The sequence below is a fragment of the Falco punctatus genome (assembly GCF_963210335.1).
Source record: "Falco punctatus genome assembly, chromosome: 6".
Classification (NCBI taxonomy): domain Eukaryota; kingdom Metazoa; phylum Chordata; class Aves; order Falconiformes; family Falconidae; genus Falco; species Falco punctatus.
Window position 1 is genome coordinate 31590487 of NC_137585.1, and position 18270 is coordinate 31608756.

Sequence of the window (18270 nt, forward strand, 5' to 3'; positions counted from 1 at the left end):
TACCCTAAGGCCTATTAGAAGTCCACAAAAGTCTGCGAGCATTATTATATCCCTTTTGGCCTTCCCGCTTGCTGTTTGGGCTCTATTTGTTCTGCATACATAGGGTAGCACAGGGGGTCCTTTTCCATAACCGAGGCTGCTGTGTACTACAGGGGCCCCAAACGGCTTCCCTGGTTGCTTCCCCCCTGAGCAGTGCCTGCCTACGCTGCCCAAGGCAAAAGCAGAGCAGGACGTGGTGGTGCCATAGGGTGTCATTCTGTGGTTTTAGAGGAGCAGCAGAAACCCCAGAGGACGATGCAGAAAGCAATAAGGAAGCTCTAGGCAGCGCCCAAATGCGCACTGATACCACAATGTGTTTGTTTCCTGACGAGGTGTGACTTCTCCAGGCAGGCTGCCAAAGCAGCATCACCAACATGTGTGCACAAGCAAGTGCTGGCATACCAGGAAAATACATTGCTGCATTGCTGTTGGGGCAGAAGGTGGGATGCCCCCAGTGTAGCTCAGCAGCAACCATCTCACTGAGCTCTGTGTTCCTCCACAGTGCCCAGATGCTGCCAGCTTCGCACAATCAGACCAATTTTTCTTCCTGTGACATTCACTTAGATACAGGGGTCCTCGAACTACGGCCCGCGGGCCTGATATGGCCCCCCAGGGTCCTCAATCCACCCCCCGGTATTTACAGACACCCCTCCGCCCCCCCCCCCGCCGGGGGTTGGGGGGAAACCAAGCAGCCGCAGATGACTGCCTGCCACTGCATCCACGCGCCGGCCCCCTGTTAAAAAAGTTTGAGGACCCCTGACTTAGATGTTCTTGGGCTGTCTGGAGAAAGCCAAATACTGGAAACCCTTTCCTGTCATATGACTGACCCACTGCTGCAAAGGCAGGGCTTGCTGAAAAGCTAGAATTACGCAGTGTGTGCACTGAGACACTCCATCCAGCGTTGCTGCTGGTGGCAGATCATCAGCCCGGCACACTGGTGACTTGCCTTTGGGGGGGGGCGGGGCAGTCAGGAGTATAAGGGGAGCAGAGCTGAATGATTATAGTAGAGATTGAAAGCCACATACTGTTATTACCTTTTACAGTGTTGTAGCTCTTAAGAGAGTCTTGTCAGATGCGCTGGTCTTACAACATGGGTACGAGTACGGCCCCTGGGAAGGTTGGCAGCAGAGCCAGGCTGCCACTGTTAGCAAAATAATTCTTCCAGTTGGCAAGCCTCTCTCTGTTTTCCCAGGATAAAGGCCGCTGTGAGCAAGGTAGAAGCAAGATGAATTATCTCCCTGGGCCGTGGGCAGCTGGCTGGCTGTGAACTGCCCACCATATGTGACTGCTCAGGTACCTCACATCAACTTCTGCAGAATTTGCCTTGCAGCAGAGAAGCTGCCCTGCCTTTTTGCTTTCCACCACGTGATTTGCCATGCAGGCAGGTCTTTTGTAACCCCTGTAACAATGCCATATGTTACCTGTGCACATGACTACCTGGCTCCAGTCCTGCAAACACAGGAACTTGTGTTTAGCCTGTCAAATTCCTGGAGATTAATCAGACAATAAATGCTGGCCAGATCAGTAAACAATTTTCCAGTTCTTTCAAATTAATTTATGGTAACACATTGCTTTTCTTTGTTTTTCTTTCACTATTCAAAAAGAGAACATTTAGTTCAAGGGTCACATACAGTCATTATCTTTAAATACAATGCTTATGTTTACATAAGCGCTGACAAGATCCTAGGTCAGCAAGCATTTCTTTGTTTGTGAAACATGAAGCGTGCAGACAACATGTACAGCAGACAGAGTCAATAGGACCTAATACTGTACATGAATTTTTCTTAGAGGGGACCCAAGGTTCCTAACTAGTTTTTCACCCTCTCAAATCAAACCTGAATGAAATAGCAAAAAGAAAAGAGCTCCAGGCAGAACACCAATGCGTATCCTTGACTGGGAGAACATGAATAATAATGCAATGGAAAATATTCTCATCAGCATTTAAACTAACTTAATTACCTTGAAAGAAATCTATGACAAAAGCAAAGTCTCCAGAGTTTTTCAGCCCTTGCCTGAACAGAACTGCTTATGCATATAGTACTGTAGAGGTTTTGTTACTTTTGATTTACACTGCATCGTAGCATTGCCAAATATTCAGTACTTTGAAAACTAAATCGAGAAAGAGTGGCTTCGTTTCAAATAAGCATTCTGGTTATTGTTAGGTTTGAGTCCAGATCTCTTCTCATTTACACTGTTGTACATTTGGATACTGGTGCTGCTGGCATGTGTGGTTTCACCGTGTTGCAGCCTTCTAGGGAAGGTTTGCTGCGAGGGGCTACCAGGGCTGTCAGCTCCCCATCAGCCCTCCGCCGAGCAGCATGTGCTTCTTATTTTTGGGTTTGCAGGAAAAGGACTAGTCCTTATTGTGGAGGAAAGAGCAAATGCAAGTCCTCAAAACGTAAATACTTGCTAATCAGAAATCAAAGAAGTCAATCTCCACAGCAATTATTTTAAGCTAAGTTCATAATTTTTATGCAATCCAATGCATTTTAAGAGCCCCAAGTCATGATTTTTGGACACATGTACAGACGCAAATACTAGTAAACAAAATAGTAGTGTTACCGAAAATTGTAACCATGAAAACTCTCCAAACCGAATGATAGTTAGAAAGCCAACATGGTTTACTGCAGTGCTGGGTGCATGGAGGATCTTCCCTCCTAACATGCACAGCAAGTTACTTGAGGGTACACATTATATACAGTAGAGTACTTGCATATTCATATTACATTAAATACACATTTTTATTCATGCACAGGATTGATTACACGTTTCTCACTTCTAATGCACATCCTTAGATAGCACTGCTGAAGTTTTTTTACGAACATACACATGCTCCCCAAGTGGGGGTTCGCCCTCTTTTGGGGGGAGGGGGGGCAGCTATTTGAGTTGGAGGTCACAATCTCCCATTACCACAATTACTTTTGTCCTAATTTTCAAGTAGTGTGGATTGCCACACTTTATCAGCTGGTCAGAATTTTTTCACTTGGAGACTTCTTTCTGCATAATTTATGTAATGGTGTTCTTATCATTATCTGTTCTTCGTTTCCCAAGATTGACTCCCTTGGTTGGAAGTCCTTTCATTCATGGGTTTAGACTCCTTGAGATGGTGGGTACTTGAGAGGGTGAGTCATTTAACAACTTGAGAAGGTGGGTCAGCTTGACCTAAACTTTGTGCACATTCTTGTTTAACACTACATCAGAGTTTGGTAATTCGGGAGTTTAGGCAACACTAGTGTTTTGGGAGCAATTCCAAAATTACTGATCGAGGTTTTCAGTGTATTGCCTCCATTATGTTCTTAAACCTATGTTGCCATGTAATATAGTCTGGTTTAGCTTTGCAACTATATGGTTTGTTTCAGTGAAATCACTATGGACAGACGCGTACCGACCCTGGTTGTGTAATTTTATGCCAAGAGGGAAAGAGTCGTCTAAAATTTACAATTGCTGAGGAGACTGTACAGTAGCTGTGAGACCATTGTATAGGTAACTAATGGAAGAAACTTGGACTCTCCTTGGGCTCTTCATGTAGGGGAAGTAAATTAAGGTTCACTGATGGGCCAGCTGTAACTATAGGGTTGACTATTGTTTGAGAGCCCTTAGAAGATGCTGAGATACCTGTAAGAAGCATGTGCAATGCTTAATTAACATCGTACTGCCTATTGAATGAATATGTATTATTTTTTGGAGAAAGGTAATGCATAAACTTAAGTGTGGACTGTATAATTTTGTTTGAATGCAACCTACAGCATGCATGTTAGGTGGAATGATCCCTGCTGCATCCAGCATTGCCGTAAAGGGATGCCTGCTTCTTAATGCTACCTTGGTGTTAAGAAGCTTTCTTATTCCTGGTTTTGGTGACACCTGGAATGAATGTAACTAGATAAAGTGTTTAATGCAGAGATTCCCGAACTCCATCCATTTCTGTGTCTCTCTCTAGCTTTTGCCTTTCCTTGTGGATCCAGAAGCTGACTCCATATTAAAAAAAGGGTGAATTGCTTAATCTTGTTAATATGAGTAAGAGGAGATTGTCAGCTTTATATAGGTGTGAAAAGGATGTCTCCTATGAGTACATCATGTAACTACACATACTGATTGCTTATAGTTTTATTTCATGTGTACAAATACTCTGCTCTTACAAATGATTCAAATTACGTATACAAAAGCCTTCTCTAAGCACTTAAAAATTACTAGTATATAATCTGTCAAAAATCACATTCTGATTAAAATTCAGTGTTAAAAACATACTTCTGCTTTTTGTTAGTCAATGCAAAATAATATAATTGGTGTACCTGGGTGGTTTTTTTGAATAAGCTAGCACACACGGCTTCCACGTTGCTAATCATATGAACAACTTCCATGTACTGTATCCCTAATATGACAAATGTTTCTATTAATCAAAATGAAACGCATATTTAGTTAAAGAGGTGCTGGTTTGGTAGGCATAAAATTTTTCTCTTTTTTAACCTGGCTGCTATTTGCAGAATTCCATTTTTTTCAATGAAATGGCACATAAAAGTTATGAAAGTCCCACCCAATGTGAATTATATATAACCACTGTAAAAATACTGGAAAATTCTAGCCTACCTAAGTTTTCAAAAGCTAAGGTGCTAATTAAGCAGAAGTGGATAAGTATGCAGATTTGATAAAGATATTTTTCAACATGAGGATGTATCTCCTGTTTCTACAGTCGGCAGGCACACTGCATAGAAAAATGAGGCAGTGACTGTGCTATTTGGCTTTATTACTAATATAAAGCAAAAGCAATTACTATCTGTGGAAAACTAATCAAAATCTATAGCAACAACAGAGAAAGAATTTACATCTGAAAAAGTGCTTGAGAATGAAAATCAAATAAAGCAGGGATACCATCTTCCCATGATACTGAGGAAATAATTCTGCCTTGTGTGCAGAAGGGTCTCTTTTGAAATAAAAGTGTAAGGGACTGTAAGACAGACTGGTACATTGTGCAGAGGACCATCTCTTGAAACATATGCCTTTTCTTGTATACAGTTCTGAGGCAAGGAGGATTTTCTTTCAGGGATCTATACCATCTTGTCTTACACCACTACTTGAATACTAGTTTAGGCTTATCAAATGGTACAATTGTGTGTTAAGTACAAGTCAGTGGGATTAAGCATATGCTTAAAATGAAGCTTACGCTTTGTTCCGAAGGATGCACTGCTGCACTGGTGTTTCAATGACATCTCAGTATAAATGTCCTTTCTCTAGCATTTTCCCTTTTTTTAATCTTTACATTCTTGAGATCCCTAAGGCTCTAATACAGCATATATATCAACCTTTGGGGCACAGAAAGGATTCCAAACTCTTTCTGAATATACAATGTAAGTTTTTATTCATTTGTAATTTTCAAGGGCACCTACCTTGAATTGTAGCAGCAAATGCACCAACACTAAGCCAAGTGTCACCGAAATTCGGGAATAAAACTCCTTAACACCAATGTATTATTGAGATGCAAGTATTATTTATTGCGGTGCCGGATGCGCGGGGGATCACTCTACCTACCATGCATCCCCAACTATTTAATGGGGACCAGTTTTGTTACATAGCTATACATATTTGTGACATTTCCAGGAATTATCTGCATATGAATGAGTCTGCGAGGGGGCCTTCATTAATATTATAATGTCTGTTTTAGGCTTGCATCAGTTATGCCTCCAAGTGGTCACCCCCTGACGAGGGTCTGGTAGTTATTATTGCCTCTTCACCCTGTTGTTTGCCCCATAACCCTTTAAATTCTTACACATATCCCTTACTTGACACTCCTGTATAAACCACAGAACCAAGCCTGGTTTTTCTGCTGTAGACCCTCTATGATCACTTAACACATTCCTTGACTAAGGTAAATACTTCCATGTATGGTTAGTAGCTACATACAGGAACTACAAAGCCTAAACAGTAGCTGGTTCCAAGGACATAGCTGACCTAAAACTAAAAGTTAGGGGGGTTTATGTACTGGAACAAAGGATAAGTTCGTCTCTTATACACTGGAACAAAGGTTTATGAAGCAACTACAGCACAAAGGAGTATGAAGCAACTACAGCACTGTATCACAAGCATCTTTTTCAAATGGGAGGGAAATTAAGGAAAATGTGCCCACGAATTTAGAATTTTAATAATTAAAAGTCACTGGGATTCTCTATTTGTATCTGGAAAGGGAAAATGTGAGATAGTTACCTAACTGATTCTGAAGAAATAAGACATGGAAGGTTAGAATGTGCATTAAGGTAAAGATCTCCAGGGAGGTTTTCTTGTTTTCCTCTGCCTTTCCCAGGGAGCACTCTGATGTCTCAAACGTAAGCACTTCTTGAAATCTGGTAATTCAGTCTCCTAGGCTTGAATTTGCTGCAGATGCTGGAACTGTATTTCAGTGCCACTGATATGAATACAACTGTTTAAGAAGACTGATAAAATAGACCTTCTAAATCAACTTTGAGGTTGACATAGTGATCCTTACTCAGATAGGGGTTCCATGAGCTTGGCAAATGCTTGGTTCCATGACCCAAAACTGAATCATCCTTATGGCTCTGAAAGAAAAATCTTGCAGGGAGTAGATAATAGCTGAGCTCGGGAACAGATTCTTCAAAAGCTCTGTACAGGTCTGTATGCTAAAATATAGACATTTTTAGGAACAGACATGACACTGATATAAACATACTAGTGATGAATTATGATTCTGTTCTTTGCTGTGTTGCCTTGATAAATTATGCCACATGAATGATTTAAGGCTAGCTGGTAGCTGGCCCATCAGTGGGCTGCTCAGTATGGTGACGGGCTCATGGTGAGACAAAACAGCTTAGGTCCCAGAGGAGTGTGGGACTGGTGCTGAGAAGCTCCCACAGCAAACATGGGGCTCCCAGGCAGCCAGAAAAAGAAAGAGAAGGGGATGGTGTAGAAAACGGTCCACATTTGCCCATTGCTAACGAGTGTTGGGGACACACACTGCATGGATTACAATAAATTGATGGTGGGCAAAGCAGTTTGGCTGCTCCCCCCATGCAGGGTCCTTGCACTGCTTCTTGTAAGCTTGGTATTACTGGCAGAATGTAGTTTGTAGAATGGGGTGTTTAAATCGTTTTGCAGGAAGTCTCTTTCAAAGTATTTTAACTACCTATTGATACAGCTGTGAGGAAATGACAACCGTCACCGCTGCTGACTAAAGATTAGGATAGGGGTTATGGCATATTGATTTTTTGATTCTTTGGTGTTTATTCTACTATGAAGAACAAAAGTCATGAATGGTGTTAAGTGAGGGACTGGTTCTTCAGTGTTTATCCTAATACAAAGAACAAACCATTAACAGCTGAAGTGAGCAGCAGCCAGGTTCAAAGCAAACAAAAGAAGGTTCTTCAGATCACATGTGGCTGAGAAGTGGAACACAGGATGCTTTGGGTGCTAGGGGCTTACCTGGGTGGGACAGGCTCATAGAAGAGAAATGTGTTAAGGTTGCTAAAGATACAGCAGCTGTGTCTGTCTCGGGCAGGCTCTGCAAATGCTGGAAGATGGGAGAGTTTTGTGGGCACCCACCATATGAGTTTCCTGTGTTCTTTGAGCTGGAATCAGAGCAGGATCCTGAGCAAGGTGGATGTTTGCTTTGACCTGATACAGCATTTTTTATGTTCTTGTTAGGCACACCTTTTTTAAAAAATAGTAATCTTATCCCACTGCTTCCTGCTTTGGCTTCTCTGTTATCTCACCCATCAGCTATTTATTGTCTTTCTGACTGCCAGCAAGGATGGAAATTCATTATATGTCCAGATGGTACCTTGCACAGTTGGGGTCAGACTGATGTGATCATCAAGTGCTATCACATAATAAGCGTTACTAGGAAATACTGTAGAAACATGGGGATTGTAGGTTTTTTCTTTTTGGTGGCCTCTGGGATTTGTTGTAATTGTCATTTGGCTTCCATTCCCCAAATCAAATTTGTTAACCTTTTTTGTTAAGAATGCAGTGGGTTTTCTGAAAAGTTCACAGCAATGTAGAGGTCTTCTCTGTATATAAAATTCTGAAGCATTTCCCATTGCCATGTAGTGGGCACCTTTGATGGTTGTGGAATCATGGTAGTTTTTACTAATAAGCTCTTGTTTTTTTTCAATTATTATTCCCCTCTTTATATCAATGAAAATAACTGAATATTGCATTGAGCTTTGTTCACTGAGATGTAAAAGCAAACAACCCCCAGCTGACCCAAGGGTGTCTTTGTTCATGGTAGGCTGGAGCTTGGACTACTGAATTTTTCAAGCAGAATCATCCTTGCAGGTTTACTGGGAAATTGGGGTGTAACTGTCTGACCTTTGATGGCCAAGTGATCACAGCTGTCCTCTGTGCAGCACCATGGTATTTGAACAAATCTGTGAACACAACTAGCCCAGGTTGCTAGCTGCAGAACAACAGTGCTGTAGCCAGACTGTAGAACTGTCTGGGGAGAAATATAATACCTGGTAGCCTGAAAACAGGAAATTGGAATTTGACAATACTGGAACTGAGACTCTGCTGTGAACAAAGTGATTGCCTTGTTTAACTCTGACAACGGATTTGTAGTGCAACTCTTCAAGTGGGAAAGTTTGGTCTGAATTAAATTCCTGTTGTAAATTTTATTAGGAAAAATTAATCTCAGTTAAGCTAGCTACTGATGGAGAATGGGCAATATCTTAAGGACACTTGTGGTTTTGGAAACATCGATATTCAAAAAGACATTCTTCAAAAGAATATACCCAGAATATAGTAATTAGCACTGCTATTTTTTCTGTGCTTGTATGAGCTGAGATGCAAGCCTTTGGAAGCTTGTTCTGTTAGAAAAAATCATGAGTGAATAAGGTTTCTATATGGATGCTTAGATAAAAGAGAATTCGGGGAAGTATACATTCCTGTACAAATAAGGGCCGTTTCCTAATACACAGAAGTAACTATAGGATTTTAAAATCCTTCTCCATAGACCTGCATACCAGCTTGACTGACAAATTGTTGGGATTTCAAACACTCAGACTAGCAAAAATGTCCAAAAAGAGAAAATGACTGGAATTTCAAGTTTGGATAATCCCGTTAACTGACCAGTTTTCCCAGCTGCAGGGAATACATCACTCCTTTCCTTTCATGTAAAGTGTTTGTTTAAAAATGAATGCTTACATAACTGTATTTTGCTACCGGTTATTTTCAGTAATAAAGTGTAATACTCAGTTTGTGTAGAAAACAGGTGAAAGTTAGGAGGGGCTGCCTCATTACAATCCCAGACATACAGAAGAGTATCTCGTGTTCCCTTAAGTCCCCTGGAACGGCTAGTAGCTCTCTCCAGCTTTGGATGGGTGTGCTGGAAGTTTCTTGCTTTACTGAACTTGGTGCAGCCCTTAATCTTTGCACACAGGGTGCTCAGCTTGTGTACAACACAAGTGAGGAGTGAAAAGCATGCAGAAGGGAGTTACAACATCCTTTTGTCATCTTTAATACTACTGCAAGTTTCTGAACCAGTCTCATATCTTCTCCTTGTGGCCAGGGCAGTGGCTCAATGTGAAGGCATCTCTAGGGTTTTTTTGCTTCCCAGCTGCCTCTTCTAATACGTGAGGACATGGCTTGGCTTCAGTGCTCACCACAACTGCTTCCTCCCAGGTAAAGTATATATTAAAATCATGTTCATGGATTATTCCACAATGTGGCAAGTCTGTGGTCAGTGTGGATTGCTGTTTTTTTTTGTTTGGTTTTGTATTAGAAAACCATATGGAAACTTAAGCAGCACGATTTTCAGCCTTGCTTTCAGAGCACCCTTTCTTCGTTTTTAACTCTGACATTAAAAATTCGCTTTGGGCTCATACCTGGCACTTGAAAGCTCAGTCTGAGAATTTATTTTTCTATATGTGATTTTCAGAAGATTAGCAATGAAAAGAAGGTGGCTCTGAACTCTTGTGAGATTTTTTTCTGAAGCAAAATGCAGACAATCGCACTGCCTGTCTGCTTGGGGGCTGCTGGTGGTGAAGGAGTTCTGTGGCCATGCATACATGCCAGGTAGCCGTGCCTTATTAGATTTTGAACTTTGTTCAGGTTTAGGCAATTTGCCAGGAAGGTATAGAAAAAGATCCTGAAAATATTGACTTGCTACAAATGTCATGAAAATTGGTGGGCAGCCAGAGAAGGGAGATCCTACACATGTCCACCCTGTTCCGAGGTGTTGACGCTGCTGGTTGGACATCAGTGAGTCCATGCAGGTGTGCCTCCCCAGGGCAAAGATGTGGCCGTTACTGACTCTGCTGCTTCTGGAGCTGCTTGTTTTTAATATGTGCTTTTTGGGAAGTCTGTAAGAGAACTGTGATATACGTCTTTCCCTTCTCTGAACAGGCTAAGATCAGACAGCAGCATTTTATATCTGGTCCTTTTCTAGTAAAGACAGTTATCAGTCATATGCGTACATGATGCTCATTCTGATGTTTACATGACAGTCCTAAAACATCTTTCTGAGCCCTTAAACAGACTTTTTGTAGCAGTAATATTTAGCTAGCGAGAGTATTTGTGGTTGCATCTGGCTGTATCCATTGGGTTTCAGCTCCCTGGTCATTTGAGAGGACTAAGTATGAGTAAGCCCTCAAGGTTTGGAAGTATTTTACTCCTCTGTGTGAAAGAAAGCTTTGGGTTAGCAAAAAATAAGTAAAAAAAAATTTTGGAATAATACAGATTTTGAATAAAAATCGATTGCTTGCAGACTTTGTGAGTTCACCGTGCCCATTTCTGAGGGCTGTTGGTATTAATTAGGCAAAGCTCTTACCAACCCAGTGGGTCTTCAGTTTCACCATCGTGTTTCTGTGAGAAGAGAAATCCTGAAAGCAACCAACAAATTATTTGCTGAAAATCGTGACCTGGACGCTGCCGGCAGTGGCTGTAGGGCTGGCAGCCCGGAGCTGCGGTTACACCGGTTTCCCCGAGGTGGATGAGGGGTGTCCCAGAGCTGCCGGGAAGCGCCAGGCGAGGGGCAGCCCCGCTGCCCGGGGGAGCTCCGAGCTCTCGCTGCCGACGTGTGGGCACCGCTCGGGGTCCTGCAGGCTCACGGCTGCGCGGAGCCTCACCCCGGCCGGGCAGCCCCAGCGCGGGGGGCCCAGGGCAAAGCCCGGGCAGGTGGGGGGCTTCCCTGGGGGGGCGGGGAGCGCAGCGAGGGGCCGGGGCTGGGGCCGGGCGGCGGCGCTCGGGGCCGGCCGTTTCCCGGGCGATGGGTGGGGAGAGGAGGAGGAGGAGGAGGAAGAAGAGGAGGAGGAGGGGTCCTCTCGGCTTTATCTCCCACCCGGCTCCGCCCGCAGCTGGCTGCCTCCCGTCGCCGCTCCGCACAGCTCCGCTGCGCAGCGCCGGGCAGGGCAGCGCCCATGGGCTGCGGCAACTCCACGGCCGGCGGCGCGGGCGGGCGAGGTAGGGCCGGGCCGGGCGGGAGGCGGCGGTGGGAGCATCCCCCGGGCAGCCCTGCGCGGGGGGGGCGGTGGGAGCACCCGGCGGCGGTGGGAGCATCCCCCGGGCAGCCCTGCGCGGGGGGCGGCGGGGCGGGGGGCGGCGGGCACACCCCCACCTCCGCGCAGGCGGCAGCCCCCCGGTTTCAGGGGTGCCCGTGCGAGCGTCGGGAGTCGCTGCCCGCGCTCTTGCGAGAGCATCTTTCTTTGCGGAGGCTGGTCCGCTTGCCCGGGGGAGGAAGGGCGGTGTGGCTCCGTGGGGCACCGGAGCCTTCCTGCCGCCCGCCTTGTCGTTATGCTCGCCGCCTCCAGCAGCAGCTGTCCGAGGCATGGCGAGCCCGAGCGAGGAGCTGGACCTAAGGATCCCGCCGGGGTTTTAAGCGCCATCCTCTTTGCTTCCCTATAAGGCCACGAATGCCACTTCTGAAATGATTTTGTGCCACTTCTTCTCTGCTTGCCGGAGAAGTTGGAGGATATGCCACGTTTGAGGGGTTTTTGCACGTTAATGTGTGCCACTGGCTGGTGCCTCCAGCTGGCTTCCTTATTTGTTTGTTGTTATTTTCAAACGAGGTAAGGTCTGGAAAGATGGTGCTACAGTGCTCTTCCTCCCCCCAGCCCCCGCAAAAAAAGAAAGTATATAGAAATTGATGAGTGGACCTTCACCATATAATTAGAAATACGAGCATTTCTCAATCATTTTTCATCCTAACTGCACTTGGCAAACATTGCCACCTGCTTCGGTACCTGTGTTAGGTCTTTCAGATGCACTCATTAGCTTCATAACCTCTTGAAAATAAACAGCAAAATAGTGGCTGGACCAGCTGGTCCATCTCTTACTGTTTTGATTCACTTTATCCAGAGCTTCGGTGGTGCCTCAGGTGGTGCTAGTCCCGATTTGAAGAACTGGGCATATTTCTGAGTGTGAGTGATGCCTTCTCCAAGCTGTGTGTATGTGTGTATGTTTGTGTGGTGTGTTGCAGATTTACCCACTAAACTCTGCAGTTCGCACTCACAGGGGAAGAGGAGGCTTTCCTGCCATTAAATACTTACTTGATTTCTGTTAAATGATTATAAATGAAGTTTTAGGTATCGTGTATCTATCAGAGGCCTCTCCCATCCATAAGGAATGCACTGTATGAATTCGTTTGACCTTCCAGCACTCTTATTAGAGATGTTCTGTTTACATGCATTAACTCTTTCCCATTAGCTGATTCCTGCATTGCTGTGACTGGAAGTTGCTTCAGTATATGACCAATGTAGCTTCATACTGCTGACGTGATGCTTGTTCACATCCCGTTTCTGTTTGCTGCATAAAAGCACCAGAGCATGCATAGGAGACGTTCAGAGGAAGATTTGGAGTTGGTTAATAGTCCCTTTGTGGTAGCTGCTCAATTAATCTTGATCTGGCCACCCTGTGGAACTTGTACCAGGACACAAATGGATAAATGTCAAATAGACTAACTCTGACAGCAGTATTATTGAGTGAATTATTTTGAACTTTAAGTTTGTTTGTTTAAAAGTGTCCACTGTTGCGTTAAAGGCTTCTTGTTCTTCAACAGTTTTTGGCTTGTAGATTCATACAGTATTTTCACGGAAGGTATGACCACTTTGGTAGTTTAACTTACCTGTACTGTAAACACTTGAACTTGCATTTTGTGACAACATTTTGCCTCCTCTTTAGAAATAGTTCACAGATCTCTAATGGCTTAGTGCAGGTGAAAAAAAGCAATGCCATGTAAAACACATAATTAGTATAATGGAATTATTACTGTTGCACTGATAGACCTTTTCAAAGCAAATACAGCTCTGAAAGGTCCAGTTCTCTTCACACTTTCACCACTGTCAGTCAGGAATAACCCTGTGCAGTCTATGGTCCTAAAATAACAAGCAACTGCTAATAAAAGTAAGAAGTCAGATGTCTACTTTTTTTTCTTCCCATTTAGCATTCCTTATAAAGTGTGTCTAATAAAAATAAAATTATTTTATGAGGAGAAGACATACCATTTTTATCCGGAATCCTAGAGCTTTTAAGGAAAGTGCAACTCAATATTTTACCAAAATATGTGAATACTGTGTAAATACAAATTAATTTGGTGGCGTGCACAGCATGACTACATCTTTAGTGCTAAAGTTATGACTATTCTGCAGTCAGCAATGTCAAAGCTGGAGGTACGTAACATATAATTAACCTGTAACACTCTCTGTCATATTATATGACTAAGGATAATATTGTAGCATACTTCACGGAATTCATTAAATGTGTTTCACTAGTTCCAGTTTTCTTACTCTGGTAAAATTTCTGTTGTAGTCTAATTCAATTTTTCCTAAGCAGATGTATATGTAATGATAGTTCAGCTAATGATATTACCTTCAGTTTCACGGCATAGAATGACATCAGAGGAGCTCTCAGCCCTATGGTCTGTCAGATCTAAGCTAATAGACATGATCTAGAATAACATTTCTGTCTGTGGTGCAGTACTCCAGAACACTGATACAACTCACAGAGTTTAAATTTTCCTTCCAGACCATCAGACATTGGCAAAAGGCTCCAACTGAGAAATGGCAACTTCTGTTGCCCAAGTAAACTGATGTATACACACCCTTCTTAAATCACTTAGCTATTTTATGTGTTATCTATGGATTGCACTTATTTTTTAAACTTCCCATTACCTGTAGAAGGTTTTATGAACACATTGATCTTTTCCTGATGTTTTGTTACCTCGTTTTACATATCCTTCTTTCACGTTACTTCCTGGTGTTTTAAAAGCTCCAAAATAGCTGTTCTTTTTTGGTCTTTTAAAAATATGTCCTGAAGCATTAATATTTTTTTTTTCAGAGTTAAGGCATTTCCCTTCATTCTAGTGTTGCTTCACTAACAGCTTTTAACTGCCTCCTCCTTTCTCTATCAATTGTAGTAGTAATGACAGCACCTCAAATTATGGTACACAGTGGAGGCTGGCAGTCTAGCCTTAATTAAAATATACAGGGAAGCTGTTAGTCTGTGGAGAACTTAAAATACCGCCAAATTATGATGGAGAACTTTCACAGCAAGTTTAAACAGGTTTATTAACTTCAGGTTCAGTGGAATGCCCAGGAAACTATCCTGCCAGTCTATTTAAAATGCAAGTAGTCTTTAAAATTAATGTTCAATCAGGTCAAGTCTATGTACAGAACTGCCACCTGATGAGATGAAGAAGTAATCAATTTGAAGTAAATTGATACAATTCTGTCCTTGGTTACTCTGGGGTATAGATAGAACAAATTCATTGATGTTAGGACTTGGTTCCATATTGCTGTCCTGGAGCAAATCAGAAAGGAGCCTACAACAGAAAACTCATTTGTAATCTTAACTGTCGCATGCATGTATGTGTAACTTGAGGTTTTTGTTTGATTTTTGTAACAATTTGAAGTATTTGCAAGAACATTAAAAATTAATGGAAAAATGGGAAAAGTTTCATAGTCTGCTTTGAAGTCAGATACTGGCATTTTTTGTATCCATGTTTTTGTCCAGCTAAGTGGTTGCCTCTTATCTTTTTTATGTTTTTCTGAAATTTCTGTCTTCCACATTCGCTCATGATGTATTTCTCAGCACAGAGGAGTATCATTTGTGGCTATCAATTTCTTTCAATCATCTTTTGCATTTGTCCTGCATTTACTGAAATCCTGCAATGTCACCAGTAACAAGCTGCTGTTGTTTTGAAAGTGCAAAACTCACTCTCACTGAATGGAAGATGATTTGGAATGTGTTCTTGTCCTTCATTTGTGACTGTTTAAATGCTATGGGTTTTTAAGGGATCACAGCTCCACTACTCTAGACAGAATGTTTTTCTTCTGTAATCACTTGGCCTCAGAGTGATGTATGGCTTGTTTATTCTGCAAGCTGTACTCTTCCTTCTCCAGCAGCTCTAAAATGCCAACATGCACCCATGGTCCTGCTATGTAGATGGTGAGAGCAGAGAGGTCACTCAGCACAATTCAGTACTGCCTATTACTTGTGGGTGCAGCTTCCTGGCTACCCCTCAGTCTGTTGCTGAGGTTAGGCAGGTTTTGGAAAACCAGACCACTGTGAGCCGATCAAGACATGGTTTGTAGCGTCAAGTGCTGCCTTTGTTTAGGCCAAGCTGCTATAGTGGGAAAATATGGACAATCTTTCAAATATATGAGGCTTTTCTCCAGTCACATATCTAAAACATTGTGGGTACAAGAGCACTAAGCCTTGGTGCTATGGAACTATGGTGCTATGCATCGTTTGTGAATTGGTAATAAACAAGATCCTTTGCCTGAACTTCTGGCAGGAGGAACTTGAGCAGCTATAAAATAATGTGTCACTCACTAAACATGGAAGGGTTAGAGAAACATGTCAGTGAAGTAACAGGGGTGAGGGTGAATGGATTTGACTTTAAAAACAAACACGCCTGTACATACTGAGATGTTACAGGGTTCCTTGTGAAATAAAATCTATGTATAAGGAATGTTCAGGCTCCCTAATGAAGAAAACCTTTAGCGATACTTAAAGGCCACCTAACTAAAGTGATGTTCATTTGCAAGCTCAGAACTCTTCCAGGAGTAAAACTGTTTTGTGAACTGGAAATACTTTCAGATCTATATTCGGGTACTCTAGTGGAACTCAAATGAATTTGGACCAAACTCTTGTTTCACTTTTGCTAGTGAGAATAACAACACTGAAATTAATAGGATCCTGTCAATGGAAGTGAGGATAACCTGGTTCTTTGTGCTTATAAAAACAACAGAAAAAACCCTTTTTGTTTATTATATTTACTTATTTATTATACATAATAAAAACAACCTCTTAAAAAAATGAATTTATTTTTATTATGCTTGGTTCTCCATGTTTTTGTGTGAGGTGCATTTCAAAACACTGCAGTGATTTTCCAGCAGTGGTACCCTCTTAATATTCAAAGGGAACAAGTGCTGCTGGGTGTGAATGCTAGTGGGGCATCTCCATTCTCAAACACAGGTTCATAGCTGTATAGTTCTACACGAAGCCCAAGGGGATGGGTCTGAGATACAGCTCCTGTCCTCAGAGCGTGGAAGTATGTGTTCCATAGTGCCCTGCAGACAGCTGTGGCGTTGGACTTGGGCATGGCCTTGAGGTGTGCCTCTGATTGACTGGAACTTGAGTATCTCCGCCGGGAAATGTATCGGTACTGTGGGCACACAGTTCTTCTCACTCAGCTAAGGTTTCGGTTTTAACTTTTTACTTTTTGTATACTTCTTGCAAGGAAGGTTTTGGTTTTCCAAATGAGGATCCAAAGTGCTGAGACCTCAGCTCAGACTTGAAAAGGCTCAGCAAAGGCCTCACAAAGGACTATGAACCATTCTGGAGAAACTGAGTTTGTTTGCAGTGAGCTTAGGCTGACAAAATGAGAAAGTTGTGGTTCTGGTGCAGAACAGGCATAGCACAGGAATAGTTTCTTCTGGGGGAAAAAACAAAGTCCTGCTAGCTACAGCAATGGATCTAGGCTTCTCAAGGCATATGTTGTCTGAGGTGTTACTGGTGCCTAGGCTTTGACTGGATGTGCAGGGTGGTGCCCTGAGGGTACATGGCTGAGCTGACTCTGGAAGAACTAGCCTGGGTAGCAGAAAGCATCTCCCTACATTGGCTGAGATTGAGTTTGCATGCAGTGCTGCAATGCTAGCCTTTTGCCTGGACACAATTAATTTGGAGGGTTTATATGTGGTACTATGTAGATGTGCCTATAAAGCCAAAAAATCTTAGAAAACTGCCTGGTAGAATAAAGTTTTAAATTGAGGACCTGAGCTTACTGTGCTTAGAGGCACAAGCTTCCAGCTTAATTAAGAGTTTCTTCTGACACATGTAGCTGTACTGAGATTTTTCTGACTTTGGAAGCAATACTAATAAAACAAATGTGTACAGTCTTAAACAAATCTAGTCTATTTTGTTGCTGCAAAAGGAGGGATAATCAAGCCATAGGAATTGAGAGTGATACTGTGTTAAAGAGTAAAGGGAGATGTTTCCTGCCATCCAAGCCGTTCATTCAGGTAGACAGTGCCGGAAGGCCTTGCAGGGCTCTTTCTTTCTCTCTGCATTCAAAATAAGGATTCAGAAGTCATATTCTTACACATTAGAGCAAGATGAAAGGTATTTGCTATTTATGGATACTTTTCAGCAGCAAAAATAAAGTTTTTCAAGAAATGAAGTGTCATGGCTGAAAAAAAATCCCAACCTACCTCCAAACCCATAAAATCTTTTAGATTGACAACTGTAGTTTCTTCAGAGTGAGCTCAGATAACCTCTTCCAGCTCAGTACTGTGAGGAAGAGGAAAAGAAGTGAAAGGTTTTCTAATGTCTACTTGAGCTTGTGTAATTAATAGAAGGGATAATTTGCCGGTTACTCAGCTGAATGATACACCAGCAATAGCAACATGGCATTAATAACTTGGGAGGAACAGGAAAGAGTTTGTACTTGAGTGAATGTTCCTCTCCCAGCAGGAAGCATCTGAATCACCAAAAAGAAAAAAAAATCAATCACTGAGATCAGGCAGCCATGTGGCAGCTTTTGTCTTTTTGGTTTTTTTTTTGCTAAATAGCAAGATGAATTAAGGGGTGGTTGATCTCTTTAGATGTCCAGGGCTTCGGAAGGATTGTGTCCCAATGTTTATATTTGTTCTGTCTAGTTGTTTTATAAAACTTTGTTTATCTGGCAGGAAGAACGGAGCAGCATTTTACACATGTAGTGCCAAGTCTACAGCTGAATCAAATGGCAAAATAAACAGGCATTCAGGAGTAACTACTTGGTTAGTTGTGGTG

General features: G+C 42.6%; 1 protein-coding gene across 2 annotated transcripts in view; it reads left to right on the forward strand.

Moving 5' to 3' along the window:
* The first annotated feature begins 365 nt into the window (after positions 1-365).
* LOC308066584 (overexpressed in colon carcinoma 1 protein homolog) overlaps positions 366-18270 on the forward strand; it is a 28845-nt gene continuing 10940 nt past the window's right edge. For both annotated transcript variants that reach the window (XM_080394035.1, XM_080394034.1), the window contains exon 1: positions 366-11442. In XM_080394035.1, coding sequence (XP_080250161.1) covers positions 11400-11442 — 43 coding nt within the window. In that variant the 5' untranslated portion in view covers positions 366-11399. The remainder of the gene's footprint in view (positions 11443-18270) is intronic.